Here is a 20,886-nt window from a genome sequence, read left to right on the forward strand (position 1 = left end):
CCCCGCCTACCGCCCGAATGCAGCTGAGCGACCCCAAAAGGGACAAGCGGTAGAAAATGGATGGATGTATGAGTGGTCAAAAAGTCCACCAGAAGCTTGCCAGAAGCTTGTGGATGGCTACCAAAAACGCCTTATTGCAGTGAAACTTGCCAAGGGACATGTAAGCAAATATTAACATTGCTGTATGTATACTTTTGACCCAGTAGATTTGCTCACGTTTTAAGTAGACCCATAATACATTCATAAAAGAAGCAAACTTCATGAATGTTTTTTGTGACCAACATGTAAGAGCTCCAACCACTCTATCACAAACAAAATGCGTTGTAGAAATGATTGGAAATTCAAAACAGCCACGACATTATGTTCTTTACAAGTGTATGTAAACTTTTGACCACAACTGTATATATATAAACACTTAGTTACTTTGCACGCAATCCGCTTTCTTTCCCATCCATCCATTTCCTACCGCTTATTCCCTTTTGGGGTCACAGGGGGCGCTGGTGCCTATCTCAGCTACAAGGCGGTGTACACCCTGGACAAGTCGCCATCTCATTGCAGGTCCAACACAGATAGACAAACAACATTCACACTCACATTCACACACTAGGGACCATTCAGTGTTGCCAATCAAGTAACACAAGCACAAAAATCAGTTTCAGAGAAGCCACAGAACCGTTAAAGTCCAGACGCAAATGTTTACTCTTGACACAACATACATGTTGTCATAAGCCTGACGAAAAAGTGGCTGGATATTCAGAGGTTAAAAATACATTTTTGTCTTTGAGAGTAGCGTCAATATCAAGATAAGCTGATTAAGTAGTGCTTCTCAAACTTTTTGCATAAAGTACCACCTCAGACAACACTTGGCTTTCCAAAACCCACCATAGTGATAAAATACAGTCGCGTAGTAGGCCTAAATATTAATGAAACCCAGGCAGAAGTTTCATTTAAAATGTACATTTAATATTATTGGCCACAGTAACATTACACAGTTTGAATATTTATTCAGTGATTCTTTAATGTACCACTAGGTGGAGCCTGCGTACCACTAGTGGCACATGTAACACAGTTTGATCTAAATCAGGGGTCGGCAACCTTTACCACTCAAAGAGCCATTTTGACCCGTTTCACAAAATAAAGAAGATAATGGGAGCCGCAACCCATTCTCGCCAATATCTGATGATAGTTACCCAGACAACAATAATCAGGGCGTGCTATGAAGCCATTGCCTTTGACGCCTTCTACAGCATGTGCAGAAAACCTGGCAGCCCATAAAACATGTTGTAAGTGGTTTCTGTTGAAATACGTACCTGACTGCAAGGCATATAGTCAACAGCCATACGGGTTACACTGAAGGTGGTGATACAAACAACTTTAGCACTCTTACTAATATGCGCCACACTGTGAACCCACACCAAACAAGAATGACAAATATTTCGGGAGAACATCCTCAAAGTAACACAAAATAACAATTACCCAGAACCCCTTACATCCATGACTCTTTCAGGCTATATTATATACCCCGCCAGCACCACCCACCGTTGAGGTGGGTGGGGTTGGGGGCGCGGGGGTGTATAATATAGGCTGAAATAGTCATGGATGCAAGGGGTTCTGGGTAATTTCTATGTTGAGTTTATGTTGTGTTACTGTGAGGATGTTCTCCTGAAATGTGTTTGTCATTCTTGTTTGGTGTGGGTTCACAGTGTGGCGTATATTAATAAGAGTGTTGAAGTTGTTTATATTACAACCTTCAGTGTAACCTGTATGGCTGTTGACTATATGCCTTGAGATCGCGTACATGTGACAAAAGAAGCAGCGAGATGCATGCGTCCGGCCGGCACGCAGATAACATATTGTAGAGGACGTTAAAAGTAAAGCCATCACGGCACGCCTCAATATTGTAATCCGAATGTAGACCGGAGGATGTTAACCCCGGTTGATGTCCGGTTAAGGCACCAGAAACAATCTGGGGGTCGGCGATTATGCAGCTGAGCCTCATCAAGAGCCCTGGAGCCGCGGGTTGCCGACCCCTGATCTAAATGAACATATCATGAAGTCCGGGAACACAGAGTCCTTCTTCTTACTAAAAGTTGCAGTCGACAGTTACATGCTCCAAAAAAAAAAAGAAAACCAAACGGTTGCATGAACTGGCTTGAAATAAGATTTATATGACACATGTGAGTACCTTCATTTGACCAGGTTTGGCTTTTTAAAGATCCGATTAACCAACCTAGATTATGTGATTGGAAACCAGTTCTCTCTGACATGGAATGAGTTATCCGTTTCAATACATTACTCTCAAGCAAGGATAGACCATGCTTATTTTTCACCGATTACCAAACGCTTTAACTGTGTCCAAACTCTCACAGTCTTCCTGTATAACCTCATATGTGTGTATAAATATATACATACTGTATATATAGACACATTTATGTGTATATATACACACACATATATATGTGTACAGATATATATATATATATATATGTACACACTTATATATATATACTTATATATATATATACACACACTTATATATATACTTATATATATACACACATATATATGTACAGACACACATTTATATATATATATATATATATATCACAGGTGCACATGTACACATACATACATACACATGTATGTGTGTACACATTCATATACAGACACATGTATAAATAATCATACATAAACACACACTCACGTGTGTATTTAAATACATACGCACACACACGTGTATATACATACATATACACACACGTATATATACATACATATACACACACGTATTTATATATATATACACACACATATACACAGTTGTAAATATACATATATATATATATATGTATACATATATATATATATATATATATACACACACACACACACACATGTATATATATATATATACATATATATATATGTATATACATACATATATATATCTATGTATACATATATATGTATATGTATATATATATATATATATACATATGTGTATATACAAACCCTATTTCCATTAGTTGGGAAATTGTGTTAGATGTAAATATAAACGGAATACAACGATTTGCAAATCCTTTTCAACCCATATTCAATTGAATGCACTACAAAGGCAAGATATTTGATGTTCAAACTCATAAACTTGATTTTTTTTTTGCAAATAACTTAGAATTTCATGGCTGCAACACGTGCCAACGTAGTTGGGAAAGGGCATGTTCACCATTGTGTTACATCACCTTTTCGTTTAAAAACACTCATTAAACGTTTGGGAACTGAGGAAACTAATTGTTGAAGCTTTGAAAGTGGAATTCTTTCCCATTCTTGTTTTATGTAGAGCTTCAGTCGTTCAACAGTCCGGGGTCTCCGCTGTCGTATTTTATGCTTCATAATGCGCCACACATTTTCGATGGGAGACACGTCCGGAATGCAGGTGGGCCATGAAAGTACCCACACTCTTTTTTTTACAAAGCCACGTCGTAACACGTGCTGAATGTGGCTTGACATTGTCTTGCTGAAATAAGCAGGGGGGTCCATGAAAAAGATGGCAGCATATGTTGCTCCAAAACCTGTATGTACCATTCAGCATTATTGGTGCCTTCACAGATGTGTAAGTTACCCATGTGTTGGGCACTAATGCACCCCCATACCATCACAGATGCTGGCTTTTGAACTTCACGCCAATAACAGTCTGGATGGTTCGCTGGATGGTCGAATATTTCCAAAAAACAATTTGAAATGTGGACTCGTCAGACCACAGAACACTTTTCCACTTTGAATCAGTCCATCTTAGATGATCTCGGGCCCAGAGAAGCCGGCGGATTTTCTGGATGTTGTTGATAAATGGCTTTCGCTTTGCATAGTACAGATTTGACGTGCACTTACAGATGTAGCGACCAACTGTATTTAGTCACGGTAGTTTTCTGAAGTGTTCCTGAGCCCATGTGGTGATATCCTTTAGAGATTGATATCTGTTTTTGATACAGTGCCGTGTGAGGGATCGAAGGTCACGGGCATTCAATCTTGGTTTCCGGCCATGCCGCTTAAATGGAGTGATTTCTCCAGATTCTCTGAACCTTTTGATGATATTATGGACCGTAGATGTTGAAATCCATTAATTTCTTGCAATTGCACTTTGAGAAACGTTGTTCTTAAACTGTTTGACTATTTGCTCACGCAGTTGTGGACAAAGGGGTGTACCTCGCCCCATCCTTTTTTGTGAAAGACTGAGCATTTTTTGGGAAGCTGCTTTTATACCCAATCATGGCACCCACCTGTTCCCAATTAGCCTGCACACCTCTGGGATGTTCCGAGTAAGTGTTTGATGAGCATTCCTCAACTTTATCAGTATTTATTGCCACCTTTCCCAACTTCAGTGTCACGTGTTGCTGGCATCAAATTCTAAAGTTAATGATTATTTGCACAAAAAAAAAAAAAAGTTGATTCGTTTGACGGCGTGGCAAAGTTGGTAGAGTGGCTGTGCCAGTAATCTGAGGGTTACTGGTTCAATCCCCACCTTCTACCATCTTAGTCACGTCCGTTGTGTCCTTGGGCAAGAGACTTCACCCTTGCTCCTGATGGGCCAGGTGAGCGCCTTGCATGGCAGCTCCCGCCGTCAAGTGTGTGATTGTGTGTGTGAATAGGCGAATGTGGAAATAGTGTCAAAGCGCTTTGGGCTCCTTAAAAAGGGGTAGAAAAGTGCTATACAAGTACAACCCATTTACCATGTTGTCTTTGTAGCATATTCAACTGGGTTGAAAAGTATTTGCAAATTATTGTATTCCGTTTATATTTACATGTAACACAATTTCCCAACTCATATGGAAACGGGGTTTGTATATAAGACTAGAACCAATGTGTCATGTTTCCATAGATTCTTATAGGGAACTCATTCTTGTTCGTGTTGACATGTCTTGTGGTTTTGTTGATTTAATCATCGTCGGTGGCAAGTTTTTGTTGTAACAGATCTGGGGTTAATAAAAAAAAAAAAGGGCAGAAAGAAGAGTGGGATGGGCAAGAAGAATGTTCCAACCTTCAGCAAGAGTAGGTCAAAGGTCAATCCTTAATCTTCCTTTTCACAACTTAGAAAATGCGTCTATTAAAATTGAGCACAGTTGGAGGAAAACCATGTCAACAAATTGTCGTAGGTCCAAAAATCCTTTATTGTCACCCATTCTTCCCTTTGTCTCTGGCCAAAGTCTCAAACAACTGCTAATGTCGACAACTGCTTAAATCAGCCAGATTGAGGTATGTCGACTAAAAAGGGTAGATCGCCATCACACAGCCATGTGGAGCCAACATGGAGACACACGATAGCTTAGCTGACAATCCTTCTGCGCTTGCAGATGATCATCAAAATGATGATGATGATGCTTCCTGATCTGCGTAGTCCATATTCGGAGCATCACGGCTCTTCCGACGGCTTTTCCGCGGGGTCAGCGGCCACCTCGAGAGGCGTCTCCGTTTCCGGGAGACTGTCCGGACTATCCAGCCACAAATCCACAGATTCCTGCGTGTCGAAGAACTCATCCGCTCCATCTGGGGACAGAGGGGTCTGGGTGCTGGAACCCGCCTCGCTGCTGCTCTCTCGGAGCTCCAGCAGCACGGGCAGCGAGCTCGGGAGGCAGTAACCTTCCATTCGGCCCAGAGAGAGCTCGGTCAAAGCGGAGCCGGGCGGCCGCAAAGCAGGCTCCAGAACGCAGCAGCTGGAAAGATCCACGGCTGGAGAAGCCACTTCCTGGTCGGGATGATCAAGTAGGCTGTCAGTACTGCTGAGTTCATCGCCGCCATCTTGTGCAGAGTTATTAGGCGACGGTGCGACTTCACACGGGCTTGACATGCAGACCACGTTTGCGTCGAGAACTTGTGTCAGCGTTGGGGGCGCGGGCTGGGACGGAAGGTTCTGAGAGGAATGGGTTTCCTCGCTACTTTGAGGAGTGAGGGAGATCTTATCACTGAAACTGAAGCGTGGGGAAGTGTCGGCTGTGGTGGGAGAAGACGGTCCTGCGCTGGAAACTGTGCTGGAAGGACCGCTGCTGTCTGCAGGAGTACAAGAGAAAACCAAAGATTACACATTAAAGGCCTACTGAGACCCACTACTACCGACCACGCAGTCTGATAGTTTATATATCAATGATGAAATATTAACATTGCAAAACATGCCAATACGGCCGGTTTGGTTTACTAAATTACAATTTTAAATGTCCTGCGGAGTCTCTTGTTGAAAACGTCACGGAATGATGACGCGTGCGCGTGATGTCACCGGTTGTAGCGGACATATTAGCCCAGCACCACTTACGGCTGGCTATAAGTCGTCTCTTTTCATCGCATAATTACACAGTAATTTGGACATCTGTGTTGCTGAATCTTTTGCAATTTGTTCAATTAATAATGGAGACTGTAAATAAGAATGCTGTTGGTGGAAAGCGGTGGATTGCAGCTGCCTTTAGCAATCGAGACAGCCTGTGTTTCCTTGTTTGTTGTGAAGCTTTAACACAGAGCGGTCAAGCAAACATGTTTTCTACGTCAACCAGCAAGTTTTTGGATGGGAAAATTGTGATGTTAAGTCGGCTCTTACAGGAGACTTCAGTGGATTATGGGACTTCCTCCTGCAGCTCAAAAAGTCAGCTGTGATCTTGGCTCCTCCATCGGCTTCTCCGAGAGACACTGGCGTTCATCGCAGCCATCCGACTTTCAGGTATGTTTTTATAATCTCACTAAAACACTATTAAAACAATAAGCAGAAAAGGGATCTTCCAGAATGATCGTAGTAAATGTATCTAATTACATCTGAAACGCTTCCACTGCCGCCACCTGGAGCCGTCGCGTTTTCTTTTTTTTTTTTGTGTGCTTCACTCTAACTTTCCTTATCCACAAATCTTTCATCCTCCCTCAAATTAATGGGGAAATTGTCGCTTTCTCGGTCCGAATAGCTCTTGATGCTGGAGGCTCACATTATAAACAATGAGAGGATGTGAGGAGCTCTACAACTCGTGACGTCACGCGCACATCGCCTGCTACTTCCGGTAAAGGCAAGGCTTTTTTTATCAGCGACCAAAAGTTGCAAACTTTATTGATGTTCTCTACTAAATCCTTTCAGCAAAAATATGGCAAAATCGCAAAATTATCAATTATGACACATAAAATGGACCTGCTACCCCTGTTTAAATAAGAAAATTTCATTTCAGTAGGCCTTTAAGTACCTTACCTCAGGCTTTGACGACCTGGTAATATCTATGTATTTATCTTACAAACCACTCAGAGTTGCTGGTAGCAGCATGCTGCATACAATCACCTGATTAACAAGCCAGTAGGGGTGGGTGAATCCGTAAATTGGGTACTGGTATCAAATCGATACAATGCACGATATATTGCAGGTTTGTCTCTGTGCGATATAGAAAATGACTATATCGTGATATTGGAGTATACGTTCTCACACAGTTGCTTTTAGCTGCGGGCATTAAACTGCATGCGTTTCTCCCTCTTTCTTGTCTCTCCTTCTCACAGAGACTTAAAACAAGCGCACCTTCTTACACACGTCACCCGTCAACGCACACGCCCTCCCCGAGCAGAGAGGTAGCGACATGGTAACGTTAGCTGTGATGCTAACGGTGTGTTGCGGGTGGTAATACGAGAGAGAGAACCTGCCAATCTGGTAACAAATGGAGGAAGAATTCATTCCCAAGAAAAACAGTCTGGAGGTGGTTTGACTTCAAGCAGGAACATGTTGAACATTTATGCAGCAGAAGCGTTTCTACAAAAAGTAGCACCACTGCTAATTTGTAGCATCATTTGAAAAGTCACCCACTAGAGAATGAAGAGTGCTTACTCCGCGATTTTTTCCAAGATGGCGCTGCTGTAGTGGCTGCTGTAGGCAGGAGCTCTGTGCTCTGGTCTCATCCTTTTGTGTTTCCCTCTTGTTTTCATGTCTTATTATATTTTTTTGCCTTTTGGTCCGGGACCCTTTGGGACTGTGTGACAAGGGGTGCCACTTTCGTGACCTCTGTGGTGCTTTTTTTGTGGACTTCTGGATCTGCCTCCCGGGAGCCTTTTGGCCATGGAGACCAGCTGCTGGGTGTCTGCCACACCAGAGTATGTTTGGATGTACTGGAGGAGGTGCGGATGAAGGGACAGGGCTGCGGAGCTAGCACTGAGCGCTGGGACGGAGAGGCTTCGCGGTGTCTTGACTGGGTGAGCAGGTGTCGGACACCTCAGTCACCTTGGACGTATCATCGCTCATCCATTCGGACTGGACACTGGCCGAGAGTGGAGTCGGCTGTCTTGGTTGCTTTGTTGGGTCTGCTTCTGTCTCTGACCATGCTCCCTCCTCCCCAGCAGACAATGGCGTGGAACACCGCAGAGGCCACCACAGTGTATATGTTTCTTTTACTTTTTATTCATAGCTGTATGTAGAAGTGTCTGCTTGTATCTGCTGCTTTAATGTCTTTAATGTCCTCTGTGTTCTTTGATGTTTCCCTCTTACACACATGGAAGAGGGATGTGTACCATGGTTATGAGTTGTTTTTTAATTTTTTTAATTTATTTGTTTTTTTCCCTTGGCCTCAGTCTGCACCTCCTCTCCAGGGCCCAGGCAAAGACCGATTTTTAAAATTTTATTTTAATCTTCTATTTTTAAAATGAGCATATATTAATGCAGTATGAAGAAAAATGTTTTAATGTAAACACATAGAATCATCATAATGCTGTGATTATATGCATCAGGTATTTATTCAAGGCCAATGCAAAATAATGCGATATATATATATCGTGTATCGCGATATGGCCTAAAGATATCGAGATATTAATAAAAGGCAAAATCGCCCAGCCCTCGGATCTTCTTTTGGAATTTTGCCAATCGTTCATAATCATTATGAAAGACATGACTGCGGATGTTTTAAAAAAAAAATTATTCAAAATATAAAATAAATGAGATCAGAAGTTTGCTTACAATGAAGCCTATGGGAGCGTCACTATTCTGCCTGTAAAGCCCTTAAAAACATCAAAACACCCCCGCCGAGGTTTTATATACATGATGTAAATATATATGTAATATAGTACCAGGCACATGTATAATAAGATGTAGTATTTACATATTTTGATCATTTTAAGCATACACGACGTATTCATTTAAAAAACGCATCACGACATGTTTGTTTTTTTTAACAACATAACTGATTACTGCTCACTGCAGACTTCATGAGAGCCAGCATACATAATAAAACATCACTTACTGTACAAGGTCTGCCGTCATTAAGATTAGTATCTTGGTATATTCCCGTTTAGATGAATGACTAATAATCCACGCAAAGAAAAGGGAGGTGGCGCAAAGCAGCTTTTCATACCGTTCTCGTTTAAATTGGCTGTTAAATGTACCAACTTGTTGGAATATGCCTCAGCCTTCCTCTATTCAGGTGAAATGCATGATTTATGATCTACCACACAATTCCCAGGCCCAGGCAAGCGAAGAAGGTGCTGACCACTCGATGTAAACATAGCAGCATAAACAGTCGATCACGTTAGTTAGTTTGTCTGCACTAGCGATTATAATATTACCAATACCACTAATACTTGGTCCATATTCAAGTCATAAAATGTAAACGGATTTATGGTTATTTATTCAGTTGTTTGGGCAGAATAGAGGCTCTCCCATTGGCTCTGCTGTAAGCTGTTTTTTTCCTTTGGCCAGGTTGTTGTCATTATGCCACTGAGGTTTCTATTAAAACAGTAATTTATCTTGTGCTGAAAAGTCTCGATCAGAGTACACAGTATATTGCGGTGTTTATCTATCATTATTATTGTTTCACTGCCTGTTATTATTTTTTTCCTGTGTTGTTCCCCTCATTTTGTACATGGTAGACAATGTGAAATAAATGTTAAAAAGCCAGACAAAGAGCACGTTTGTAGCAAATGTTTATTTTAATAAACCATCAAACTAAGCATTTTTCTTTTGTTTGGTAGAAATGTGTACGTTGAGTCATAATGTAGCTTTCATGTGGCAAGCTATTTTTGCCGCGTAGCTTGCTACACAATTCTCTGGGGAGAGCTTCCCCTGTAGCTTAGCTACATTTAATTGAGAGTAATTTGTAGCTTAGCTTACTACATTTTCCAAGAAGCTTGCACATCACTGCAGTGGAAACAGTGCAAATCTCTTGCTTTACTGTTCATTCAGGCGCACTTTGCCCCGTACTACTCCATTTATTACTGACTTTATTTTTCACAAATATCTGCCTTCTATAGAAATTATTCATGTCTAACTATCAACCAGGATATTAGTGTTTTGAACACCAACCACACTCTCATGTAAGACATGAACACACAGCTTTTTCCATTTCCTGTGCATTCTCACAGGTAATGGGAATTATCTATTCTGCCTGTAAAGTACTCAAAAAAACCCCACCAACAACTCCCCATTTACATGCTGTGATCTGGATAATAATCACACAAGGGTGTAGAGATGTAACGATTAAGGGAAATAATGATAACCGAAGTAATATTCCAGACGTCAAATAATAACATTTTTATTAAAAGTAGCAAAAAAAAACATGATTGATAACTGCCCTTTGATGAACTAACGGACTGGCTAGCACCAGACGTGTAGCTGAAATGCGAACATGAAAATAAGGGACATTAACGTCTTTCTACACTAAGAAACGACATACCTCATTTTAAATTTACAAACACATTGCTGTCTCGGCTACTAAGCTAATCAATTGAGCACATTGGACCTACAAATGGTGCTCTTTTAGAACGGAGTGATTGTACTTTACTCAAGGGAACACGAGACCGGAAGTGTATTTAAGGTGCGCTTAAGGACTGCTGAGCAGAGTAGAAGGCCACAACACCTGCCAAAAATAATGAATTACAACAATAACAGATTTTATTTGTTAGACCCTTATCATTCAAATATATATTGAAATGCTACAGTAAAAAAAACTATATTTAAAACAATAAAAGCTTCACCATTAAAAAAGATAAAACACTAAGACTAAAACACTGTAAGCGAAGCATAAGAAATACAGGCATGTGATTGAACCACAATGAAAAAGACTGAAAAAATTTGCGGGGGTCTGGGAGCCGAAGTGGGGGGACAAGGGGGGCAACGCACCCCGAAGCTCCTGGTTTTTCACCAATTTAACATGCTAAAATTAACAAAGACAGCACCATTTGAAGAAAATATTTTAGTGTTTAAAGACATGAAAACATCATTGATAGAACATACATACCCCAATTATTCTAATGAATCACTGTATATGGTTCAGTCCCAACAGTATTTAGTCACTAATATTTACATCTTGTGTTCATTTCACATCCACAGGTGTCACATTGATCGGTGTTATTATCTACAGTTTATTTACAGTATTACCACATTACTTCAGTTCACTTCACACATTTACTTGCTTGGAGAGCCCTAACATGAGCTTTCCCTCTTTGAATTTCTGTAATTTCATAATTTATTTTCACGTGGCTTTTTATTTTTAGAAAAACCCATTTATATTCCGAAAAGCAATAATTGGTTAATATTTAAAACAAACATGCGTATTTCGCAAGCAAATATTTTTTAACTTGCCTCATTATTAACTACCCTGTCTGCAACTGAAGTGGGTTGTTTGGGTGGATCTTTCCTCTCGATGTCTACGGCAGTTGTCGATGTAAACAAAGGATGAAGTCCGTAAGGTTTTCTCCCTTTTGGTTGACATCCAAAAGTACCAGCTAGTGAAAAGTTTGTTTTCCTTGCTTCAAGTTGTTTCATATGTTTTTGGCGTTTCGCATGTACTTCCAAAGCCTTTTATCCTCGTGATCCATAGTCAATATTATCATGACACCACGTGCACAATACTTTTCCGGGATGATGGATTTTCCCAATAAAATCGCCGAACAAAGTCGTAACTCCCTACTTCCCAACAGTATCAGTGATTTCCCTTTCCATCCAGTCCCATCGAAACTTATTTTTGACATTTTATCAATTTCTTTTACTCGTGAAGCGTCCTTTCTCTCGAGAACCGACATCGTTTACATTTGGAAAATGGCGGTAATAAGATCATTCATAACAGATGTCCTGATTGGTCACAAGGAACATATCGACCAATCAACTACGGCGTAATATTATATCACGCCGTAGTTGATTGGTCGACACTCTTATTTCCTCCGAGATTAAAAAAGACGGAATTCCGACTTTAGACGGAAATATCACATGCCTGAAAATAGCTTGTTTTCTAACAGTGTTTCTACGGTATTTTAATTATTTAAAAAACAAACTTGTTCAAAATACTTCAGTGTGTGTAGAAGTACTTTTTAAACACATTCAATAATACCACAATGGTAATGATAACGGTGGTATGAAATTCAATATGAATTAAATCCGAACTACATTGAAATTGTTATTGCAAGCGTTAACACCGTCAAACTACATTTCTTGCGTAGTGACACATCACCTTGCTCACACTGCTCCTCGGCTCACCAGCGAGTAGCCAGCTGTTTGCTACTAGCCAGCTTGAGATGCTAATAACATTGTGACTCACTATGAAACAAAGAAGAAGAGGCATAACCTGTTTCTGTGTCTGCTGGATTGCTTATGAGTTAAAAAATGGGATGCTACTTTAAAAATCCTCACTGTATAGTAGAAGGTTGTGGCACCAAGCCGAGAAGTTGATCAACTTTTAAAACATCCAGATTACCAACTTCCATCCATCCATCTTTTTCCGCTTATCCGAGGTCGGGTCGCGGGGGCAACAGCCTAAGCAGGGAAACCCAGACTTCCTTCTCCCCAGCCACTTCGTCTAGCTCTTCCCGGGGGATCCTGAGGCGTTCCCAGGCCAGCCGGGAGACATAGTCTTCCCAACGTGTCCTGGGTCTTCCCCATGGCCTCCTACAGGTTGGACGTACCCTAAACACCTCCCTAGGGAGGCGTTCAGGTGGCATCCTGGCCAGATGCCCGAGCCACCTCATCTGGCTCCTCTCTATGTGAAGGAGCAGCGGCTTTACTTTGAGTTCCTCCCGGATGGCAGAGCTTCTCACCCTATCTATAAGGGAGAGCCCCGCCACACGGCGGAGGAAACTCATTTCGGGCGCTTGTACCCGTGATCTTATCCTTTCGGTCATGACCCAAAGCTCATGACCATAGGTGAGGATGGGAACGTAGATCGACCGGTAAATTGAGAGCTTTGCCTTCCGGCTCAGCTCCTTCTTCACCACAACGGATCGGTACAACGTCCGCATTACTGAAGACGCCCCACAGATCCGCCTGTCAATCTCACGATCCACTCTTCCCTCACTCATGAACAATACTCCTAGGTACTTGAACTCCTCCACTTGGGGCAGGGTCTCCTCCTCAACCCGGAGATGGTATTCCACCCTTTTCCGGGCAAGAACCATGGACTCGGACTTGTAGGTGCTGATTCTCATTCCGGTCGCTTCACACTCTGCTGCGAACCGATCCAGTGAGAGCTGAAGATCCCGGTCAGATGAAGCCATCAGGACCACATCATCTGCAAAAAGCAGGGACCTAATCCTGCGGTCACCAAACCGGAACCCCTCAACGCCTTGACTGCGCCTAGAAATTCTGTCCATAAAAGTTATGAACAGAATTGGTGACAAAGGACAGCCTTGGCGGAGTCCAACCCTCACTGGAAATGTGTTCGACTTACTGCCGGCAATGCGGACCAAGCTCTGACACTGATTATACAGGGAGCGGACCGCCACAATAAGACAGTCCGAAACACCATACTCTCTAAGCACTCCCCACAGGACTTCCCGAGGGACACGGTCGAATGCCTTCTCCAAATCCACAAAGCACATGTAGACTGGTTGGGCATAGCGAGGATAATTCTGAATTTAGCAGCTCAAGTCTGTGGTGAAAAATACAACCATCCCATCAGTCGACATCCCAATGAAAGCAGACATTGTAAGTCACTATTTTTATGTTCTTATTTTAAACGCTAAGCAATATTGCTACATAAAAATGCTCCAAATTTCTCACAGTCTGCCAAGATTACCACGCAATGTTTGCCACTTGCAAAGATATAAAATCTTACTTATAATAAGTTCCAGAGTTTTAAGAACTATGCACTTATTTTTATTCATCGACTAATTTAAATTTTAGTATTATTGATTAAATATTTTCTAATTTAGTTTAAAAAATTGGAAAAATTACTATCCAAATAATATATTTTTGGTTTTCCCCACACATAGAAAATATATTTTCCTTAAGATTTTGCAACATCGAGGATGCTTAATTTAAGAATTGCGAGTTGAATGCTTGTTTTCAGAATAAATACTTATCTCGAGATCAACATTTTTGCTAATTTATAGATATACAAATCTTAACTCAAAATATTTTATCAAGTATAATAATCTGTCCATGCAGCGAGTTAAGTTGATTTTACCTGTGTTTAGTATTTTCCCTATAATCTAGTGTTTTTATTTTACATTTTGACAGCTCTTTTTTGCAGTGTAGTGGTGGAAAACACAATGTGCTCTCTGTCTCTGTCTCTGTCTCTTTCTCTCTCTCTTTCTAGCTACCAGTGCTATGTAATCTGTGAAATCAATGCACCCAGGGAAGAACTTTTGGTAAAGTTTAAAATGACCAAATTACTTTAAATATTCCATTTTATCATGAATGTGCCTGTTACTGCATTGCATACATACTTACAGCATGTGTATAAAACTGTGTTTTTGGAGGGTTTTTATATGGCTTTAGAGGCAGAATTGATTTCGACCCCATTACCTGCATTGTTACCCTCCTCTAACGAGCAGATTTTCTCTTTTTAGAATGCACAGAAAAGAGAAAGATGTGTTCTTTTCTCACATAAGGATTGTAAATGGTGGGCAAAATGCCCAAAAATGTGCAGTTTCCCTTTAACATTTAATGTAATTGGCCCAAGAGCTGATTTGTGTCCTACTTGTAATGAACAATTTGAGGAAATATACAGTACAGTACACACCTAAAAAAATAATGAATTTGTACAAAAGTAGTTAAGATATCATTATGGATGTAAGGCCTGGTGTGGACTGTTTACATTTACTAGACCCTTGCCAATGTAACAGAACCATTTAGACTTATCTGCTGTTGGAAAACTGTGGTTTCGAAGGTAACGTTGCATTCATGTTTTTATTTGCGACTGTTTTGTCAGTCTTTCCCGAACTGGCAGTTCGGACTGTACCCTAGAATGGTGTACGTCAGTTAGGGATGGGCTATATGGCCTGAAATCGATATTGCAATACATACTGCAGCCTCCTGCAATAACTACCAATATATCACATTATATTACCGGTATTTGGTATAGAAATTATAATACATAGTTACAGAGGCTCCCAATTTAGCTGCTGATGTATGTTGTAACATATTGTGTCATTTTTCGTTGTATTATTTTCTTAAAACTGTTATTAATCTACCTGTTAATATCTCGTTACTTTCTGTTCTAACATGAGTCTCTCGACACTTCTGTTAAAATGTATTATGATCGTATTTTTCTGTTGTTTGGATACTTGACATTAGTTTTGGGCTATACTATAAATGTCAGTATCAGGCCAATACCAAATAGTTACATGGCCAGAATTGGTCATACCAATATTGATACTTAAAGTGTTCAGGATCATTGAATGAATTCCTTTTTGATCACTTTTATAATCAGACAAAAATACAAAATGTCAATGTGACAATATCAATTCAAGTTTGTTTATTCTATTTCCTTCCACTGGCTCTGATTTAAATCCTTGATTTTTGCTCGTAAAGCCCTCCTGTGTTCACATACCTACAAACCTTGTTTCCATTTGAGCTGGGAAATTGTGTTAGATGTAAATATAAACGGAATACAATGATTTGCAAATCATTTTCAACCCATATTCAGTTAAATATGGTACAAAGACAACATATATGATGTTCAAACTGATAAAGATTTTTTTTTGTGCAAATAATCATTAACTTTAGAATTTGATGCCAGCAACACGTGACAAAAAAGTTGGGAAAAGTGGCAATAAATACTGATAAAGTTGAGGAATGCTCATCAAACACTTATTTAGAACATCCCACACGTGTGCAGGCTAATTGGGAACAGGTGGGTGCCATGATAAAAACAGCTTCCCAAAAAATGCTCAGTCTTTCACAAGAAAGGATGGGGAAGATACACCCCTTTGGCCACAACTGTGTGAGCAAATAGTTAAACAGTTTAAGAACAAAGTTTCTCAAAGTGCAATTGCAAGAAATTTAGGGATTTCAACATCTACGTACGGTCCATAATATCATCAAAAGGTACAGAGAATCTGGAGAAATCACTCCACGTAAGCGGCATGGCCGGAAACCAACATTGAATGACTGTGCCCTTCGATCCCCTCAGACGGCACTGTATGGAAAACCGACATCAATCTCTAAAGGATATCACCACATGGGCTCAGGAACACTTCAGAAAACCACTGTGACTAAATACAGTTTGTCACTACATCTGTAAGTGCACGTCAAATCTCTACTATGCAAAGCGAACGGCATTTATCAACAACATCCAGAAACGCCGCCGGCTTCTCTGGACCCGAGATCATCTAAGATGGACTGATGCAAAGTGGAAAAGTGTTCTGTGGTCTGACGAGTCCACATTTCAAATTGTTTTTGGAAATATTCGACATCGTGTCATCCGGACCAAAGGGGAAGCGAACCATCCAGACTGGTATCGACGCAAAGTTCAAAAGCCAGCATCTGTGATGGTATGGGGCTGCATTAGTGCCCAAGGCATGGGTAACTTACACATCAGTGAAGGCAACATTAATGCTGAAAGGTACAAACAGGTTTTGGAACAACATAAGCTGCCATCTAAGTGCAGTCTTTTTCATGGACGCCCCTGCTTATTTCAGCAAGAAAATGCCAAGCCACATTCAGCACGTGTTACAACAGCGTGGCTTTGTAAAAAAAGAGTGCGGGTACTTTCTCGGCCCGCCTGCAGTCCTCCCATCGAAAATATGTGTCGCATTATGAAGTGTAAAATACGACAGCGGTGACCTAAAACAAGAATGGGAAAGAATTCCACTTTCAAAGCTTCAACAATTAGTTTCCTCAGTTCGCAAACGTTTATTGAGTGTTGTTAAAAGAAAAGATGATGTAACACAGTGGTGAACATGCCCTTTCCCAACTACTTTGGCACGTGTTGCAGCCATGAAATTCTAAGTTAATGATTATTTGCACAAAAAAAAATTAAGTTTATGAGTTTGAACATCAAATATCTTGTCTTTGTAGTGCATTCAATTGATAATGGGTTGAAAAGGATTTGCAAATCATTGCACTCCGTTTATATTTACATCTAACACAATTTCCCAACTCATAAGGAAACAGGGTTTGTATTTCCTGAGTTTGTAAACAATAACAAAAAGTTCACAGAACATTTTAATTTGAAAAAAATATCGACCCATCCGTGGTATCGAACTGATACTTGGTATTGTTTCTCTTGTTATCGATCTGCCCACCTTTGTTGATATTCAAGAGCTGTAGCTTGTGGTTACCTTATCCTCCTAAGGTGTGTAGTTCAGTATGTTTAGCTAATCCTTGTCCTCCAGGGATGATAATTGTAAGAAAGTTTATTTGACGCCATTGAGGGGAGGATTGCGGAATTAAAAGGGGCTTTGCACTGTGGAGGGATGTTGGCCGCTAGCAATGATGCTCCATTGCATTGACGATGCGTTTGTTCGTTTGTGGCGGTCAAATTTGCAGGACACAGCTGGAATGAGTCATGGACATGTGTTATCACAATATAACAATGGTATTAAAACCTCCATTGTCAGCCAAATGTATATCTTTCATACCGTGTAGTCAATATTGCGCAACCCAAAACCCTAAAGTTTTTTTCTGGTCTCAAACTGGGATTTGCTTTTTTCTCCTTCTACCCCCATGTTTACCTTTTTCCTCCCTTTTTTACAGGGCGCCGCCTGTGGCGACCCATCGGTCTTCCTGTTTTGTTTACTCTGTCTACTGTTCGTCTGTTCTTGGAGGGGTTGTACTTTAAAGAAATGTTACACATTTTAGGTGCAATGACAATAAAGTTCCATTCCAATCCCTAATGTCAATAAAATCTCAACAAACTAAACTTTCTTATGACGTACAATACATAACCTAGGGCTGGGCGATATATCGTTAATGCTCGATATATTGCAGATTTGTCTCTGTGCGATATAGAAAATGACTACATCGTGATATTCGAGTATACGTTCTCACGCAGTTGCTTTTGGCTGCGTGCATTAAACTGCATGCGTTCTTCCCTCTTTCTCGTCTCTACTTCTCACAGAGACTTAAAACAAGCGCACCTTCTTATATACGTCACGCGTGCAACGTCACACGCCCTCCCTGAGGAGAGCGGTAGAGACATGGTAACATTAGCTGTGATGCTAACGGTGTGTTGCGAGTGGTAATATGAGAGAGAGAAGGAGCGAATCTGGTAACAAATGGAGGAAGAATTATTTCCCAAGAAAAACAGCACGGGGTGCATCGTCTGGCGGTGGTTTGTCTTCAAGCGGGAATATGTTGAACATTTATACGGCGGAAGCATTGCTCCAAAAGTAGCAACACTACTATTTTGTAGCATCATTTGAAAAGTCCCCCGCTAGAGAATGAAGAGTGCTTCAAACTATTTCCACATCAACACCCCGGGACATATACTATTTGATATGCAGCTCATTTTTATGTGACACTTATTGAAATATCTTGTATAACGTCAAGCACAAAAGTGCACTTTATTTGTTTTCAACTATTGTAGTGGCGTTCTGTACAAAAAGTGCACTTAATTTAGTGTTGTTTTGACATGTCATCTTACTGACATCATGCACAAAAGTGCACTCATAGCTTGTTTTAAAATGTCTCTGACAATCTTGCACTTTGTTTTGAAATGACATGAATGTTTGTGCCACTGCTTAATAACTGTTTAATAAATATACTTTTGCTAAATTGACTTAGTTGTTATTTCCCTCTCTGCATGAAAGTTTAAAATGAGCATATATTAATGCAGTATGAAGAAGAATGTTTTAATGTAGACAGATAGAATCATCATACTGCTGTGATTATATGTATCAAGTGTTTATTCAAGGCTAAGGCAAAATATCGAGATATATATTGTGTATCGCGATATGGCCTAAAAATATCGAAATATTAAAAAAAGACCATATCGCCCAGCCCTAGTAATACCCCATTTTTAATTTTTTGAAGGCAAAAAATGAACAATGTTTGATAAAAATATGGGTGTTGGTTATAATGTCACAAGCAAGTTAGTTAAGTTTGGTTTTTAAAGCTACAGTAAATACCAAAGCGAGCAGGATTTTTTTTTAGTTCCTTTTTAGGAAGATTCTCTAAATAGAAGCATGACCATGTAGTGATGTTGCAGTACTTACACCACGGAGGCTTGTCTGAACGAGACCGGAGGGACATGGATGAGGAGAGGACCCTGTGGGGGATGTAGGAGTCCCCCGACGCATGGTTGTGTGCCCCAAACATGGCCGACAGAGCTGCGGAAACCAAAAACCAAATACAATAAAGATGTTGTAATGACTTAAAATGTGATGTCTAACCTCTGGTAGTCCTGGTGTGTGGATCCCCTGCACACTCGCACACACTCGTGAGGAATTCATTAACCTGTTTGAGTGACAGTGAGTTGTGCAGTGTTTCCAGAGGATAAATGGAGGGCACCATGGAGCATCCGTCAAAGCCTGTGGCACAAGAAAGACCCACAAAACTTATCAGCTCTTATTTGGACTGAGTTGTCAGAAAGGCAAAAAAAACCCCACAACGGTTACTTTTCAAACATGGCGCTTACACACCCTGCTAGTTTCAGAACGCATATTAAAACCCAATTCGGACTCCTACCTTTTTTTACGGTTCATTTCTACAACAGCACAGAAAACTACAGAAGGCTCATTTGCAACAGGAAGCAGATCCAACAAGCTCATTAGTCAGTGCTTCCACACATGCTTTTTTCTACAGCTGCAACACCACAGCTCACACATGTTATTGAAAGGCAGTTTATCTGCCATTAGTGGACAACCAAGCTGCACATCACATGTACTTACAACTCACAAAGTATTAAGCTTGTCTTTGTCATTTAAGGTCTCTGAATATTTGCACTTGTGTACAGCAACAGAGCAATCACACCATGCTGATTCCAGTCTTGCAGCAATGATCTGTGTCAGTTTTCCCAAACTGATTAGCAAATGTATACAAAGGTGCAGTTTTAATGTGGAATCACGGCCGTAGTTTTTTGGATAACACTGTAATACCACAGAATGACACAGAGGTGTATTGCAGGTATGTTTGTATTACAACAACAAAGTGTCTTTTTGTAGGACAGTTTGAATTGAAATGTTTACCCTGGTTTTTGTGTGCTGGCTTTGTTATCGTACGGTCAAGCACTGGGCGTAAAAAGCGGAAGGAGCGCAAAATAAGCCAAAGAAAATTGCAAGTGTGAGCACTTTAATACAGGAGTAGAGAAACACCATTGAATTAAAAAAGTAACTCGTAGCAAAGTACATAAGTGGCTCTACCTTCGCCATCAAGACTTCAATAAAAAGGTATAATTAATGTTAAATGTTCGTTTATCCTTTTCAGTCTGCATTTTTATGTATTTTTTTTATCATTTCCTGCATGAAAAACTATAATACTTCTCTATAAAAATGCATTTTATTAGTACATAATTTTAAGAAGCGATAAATTATATGGGGAAATTGATTCTGTTATCGTACGATTTGGTCTCCGTAACACCTTTTGGAATGGATTGCAAATCAACTTCAAAAATTTGAGGTACCACTGTAATTATTGCAGTAAAAAATATTTTTTAACTAGTCTCTAAATACTAAAACCTTGTTCTCATATTGAAAAGAAGCAGCCACTAGTTCAATTGATTAATGTAAGCGCACCAAACTGGACTC

General features: G+C 40.3%; 1 protein-coding gene across 16 annotated transcripts in view; it reads right to left on the reverse strand.

The window, feature by feature from the left end:
- Nucleotides 1-941: 941 nt before the first annotated feature.
- Nucleotides 942-20,886, reverse strand: part of ppip5k1a (diphosphoinositol pentakisphosphate kinase 1a) — a 114,172-nt gene continuing 94,227 nt past the window's right edge. For all 16 annotated transcript variants that reach the window (XM_061887333.1, XM_061887331.1, XM_061887322.1 and 13 more), the window contains 3 exons: nt 19,534-19,671; nt 19,357-19,470; nt 942-6,039 (listed from right to left, as the gene is read on the reverse strand). In XM_061887333.1, the coding sequence (XP_061743317.1) occupies nt 5,405-6,039; nt 19,357-19,470; nt 19,534-19,671 (887 nt within the window). In that variant the 3' untranslated portion in view covers nt 942-5,404. The remainder of the gene's footprint in view (nt 6,040-19,356; nt 19,471-19,533; nt 19,672-20,886) is intronic.

The sequence above is a fragment of the Nerophis ophidion genome, linkage group LG25 (genome assembly GCF_033978795.1).
Source record: "Nerophis ophidion isolate RoL-2023_Sa linkage group LG25, RoL_Noph_v1.0, whole genome shotgun sequence".
Classification (NCBI taxonomy): Eukaryota; Metazoa; Chordata; class Actinopteri; order Syngnathiformes; family Syngnathidae; genus Nerophis; species Nerophis ophidion.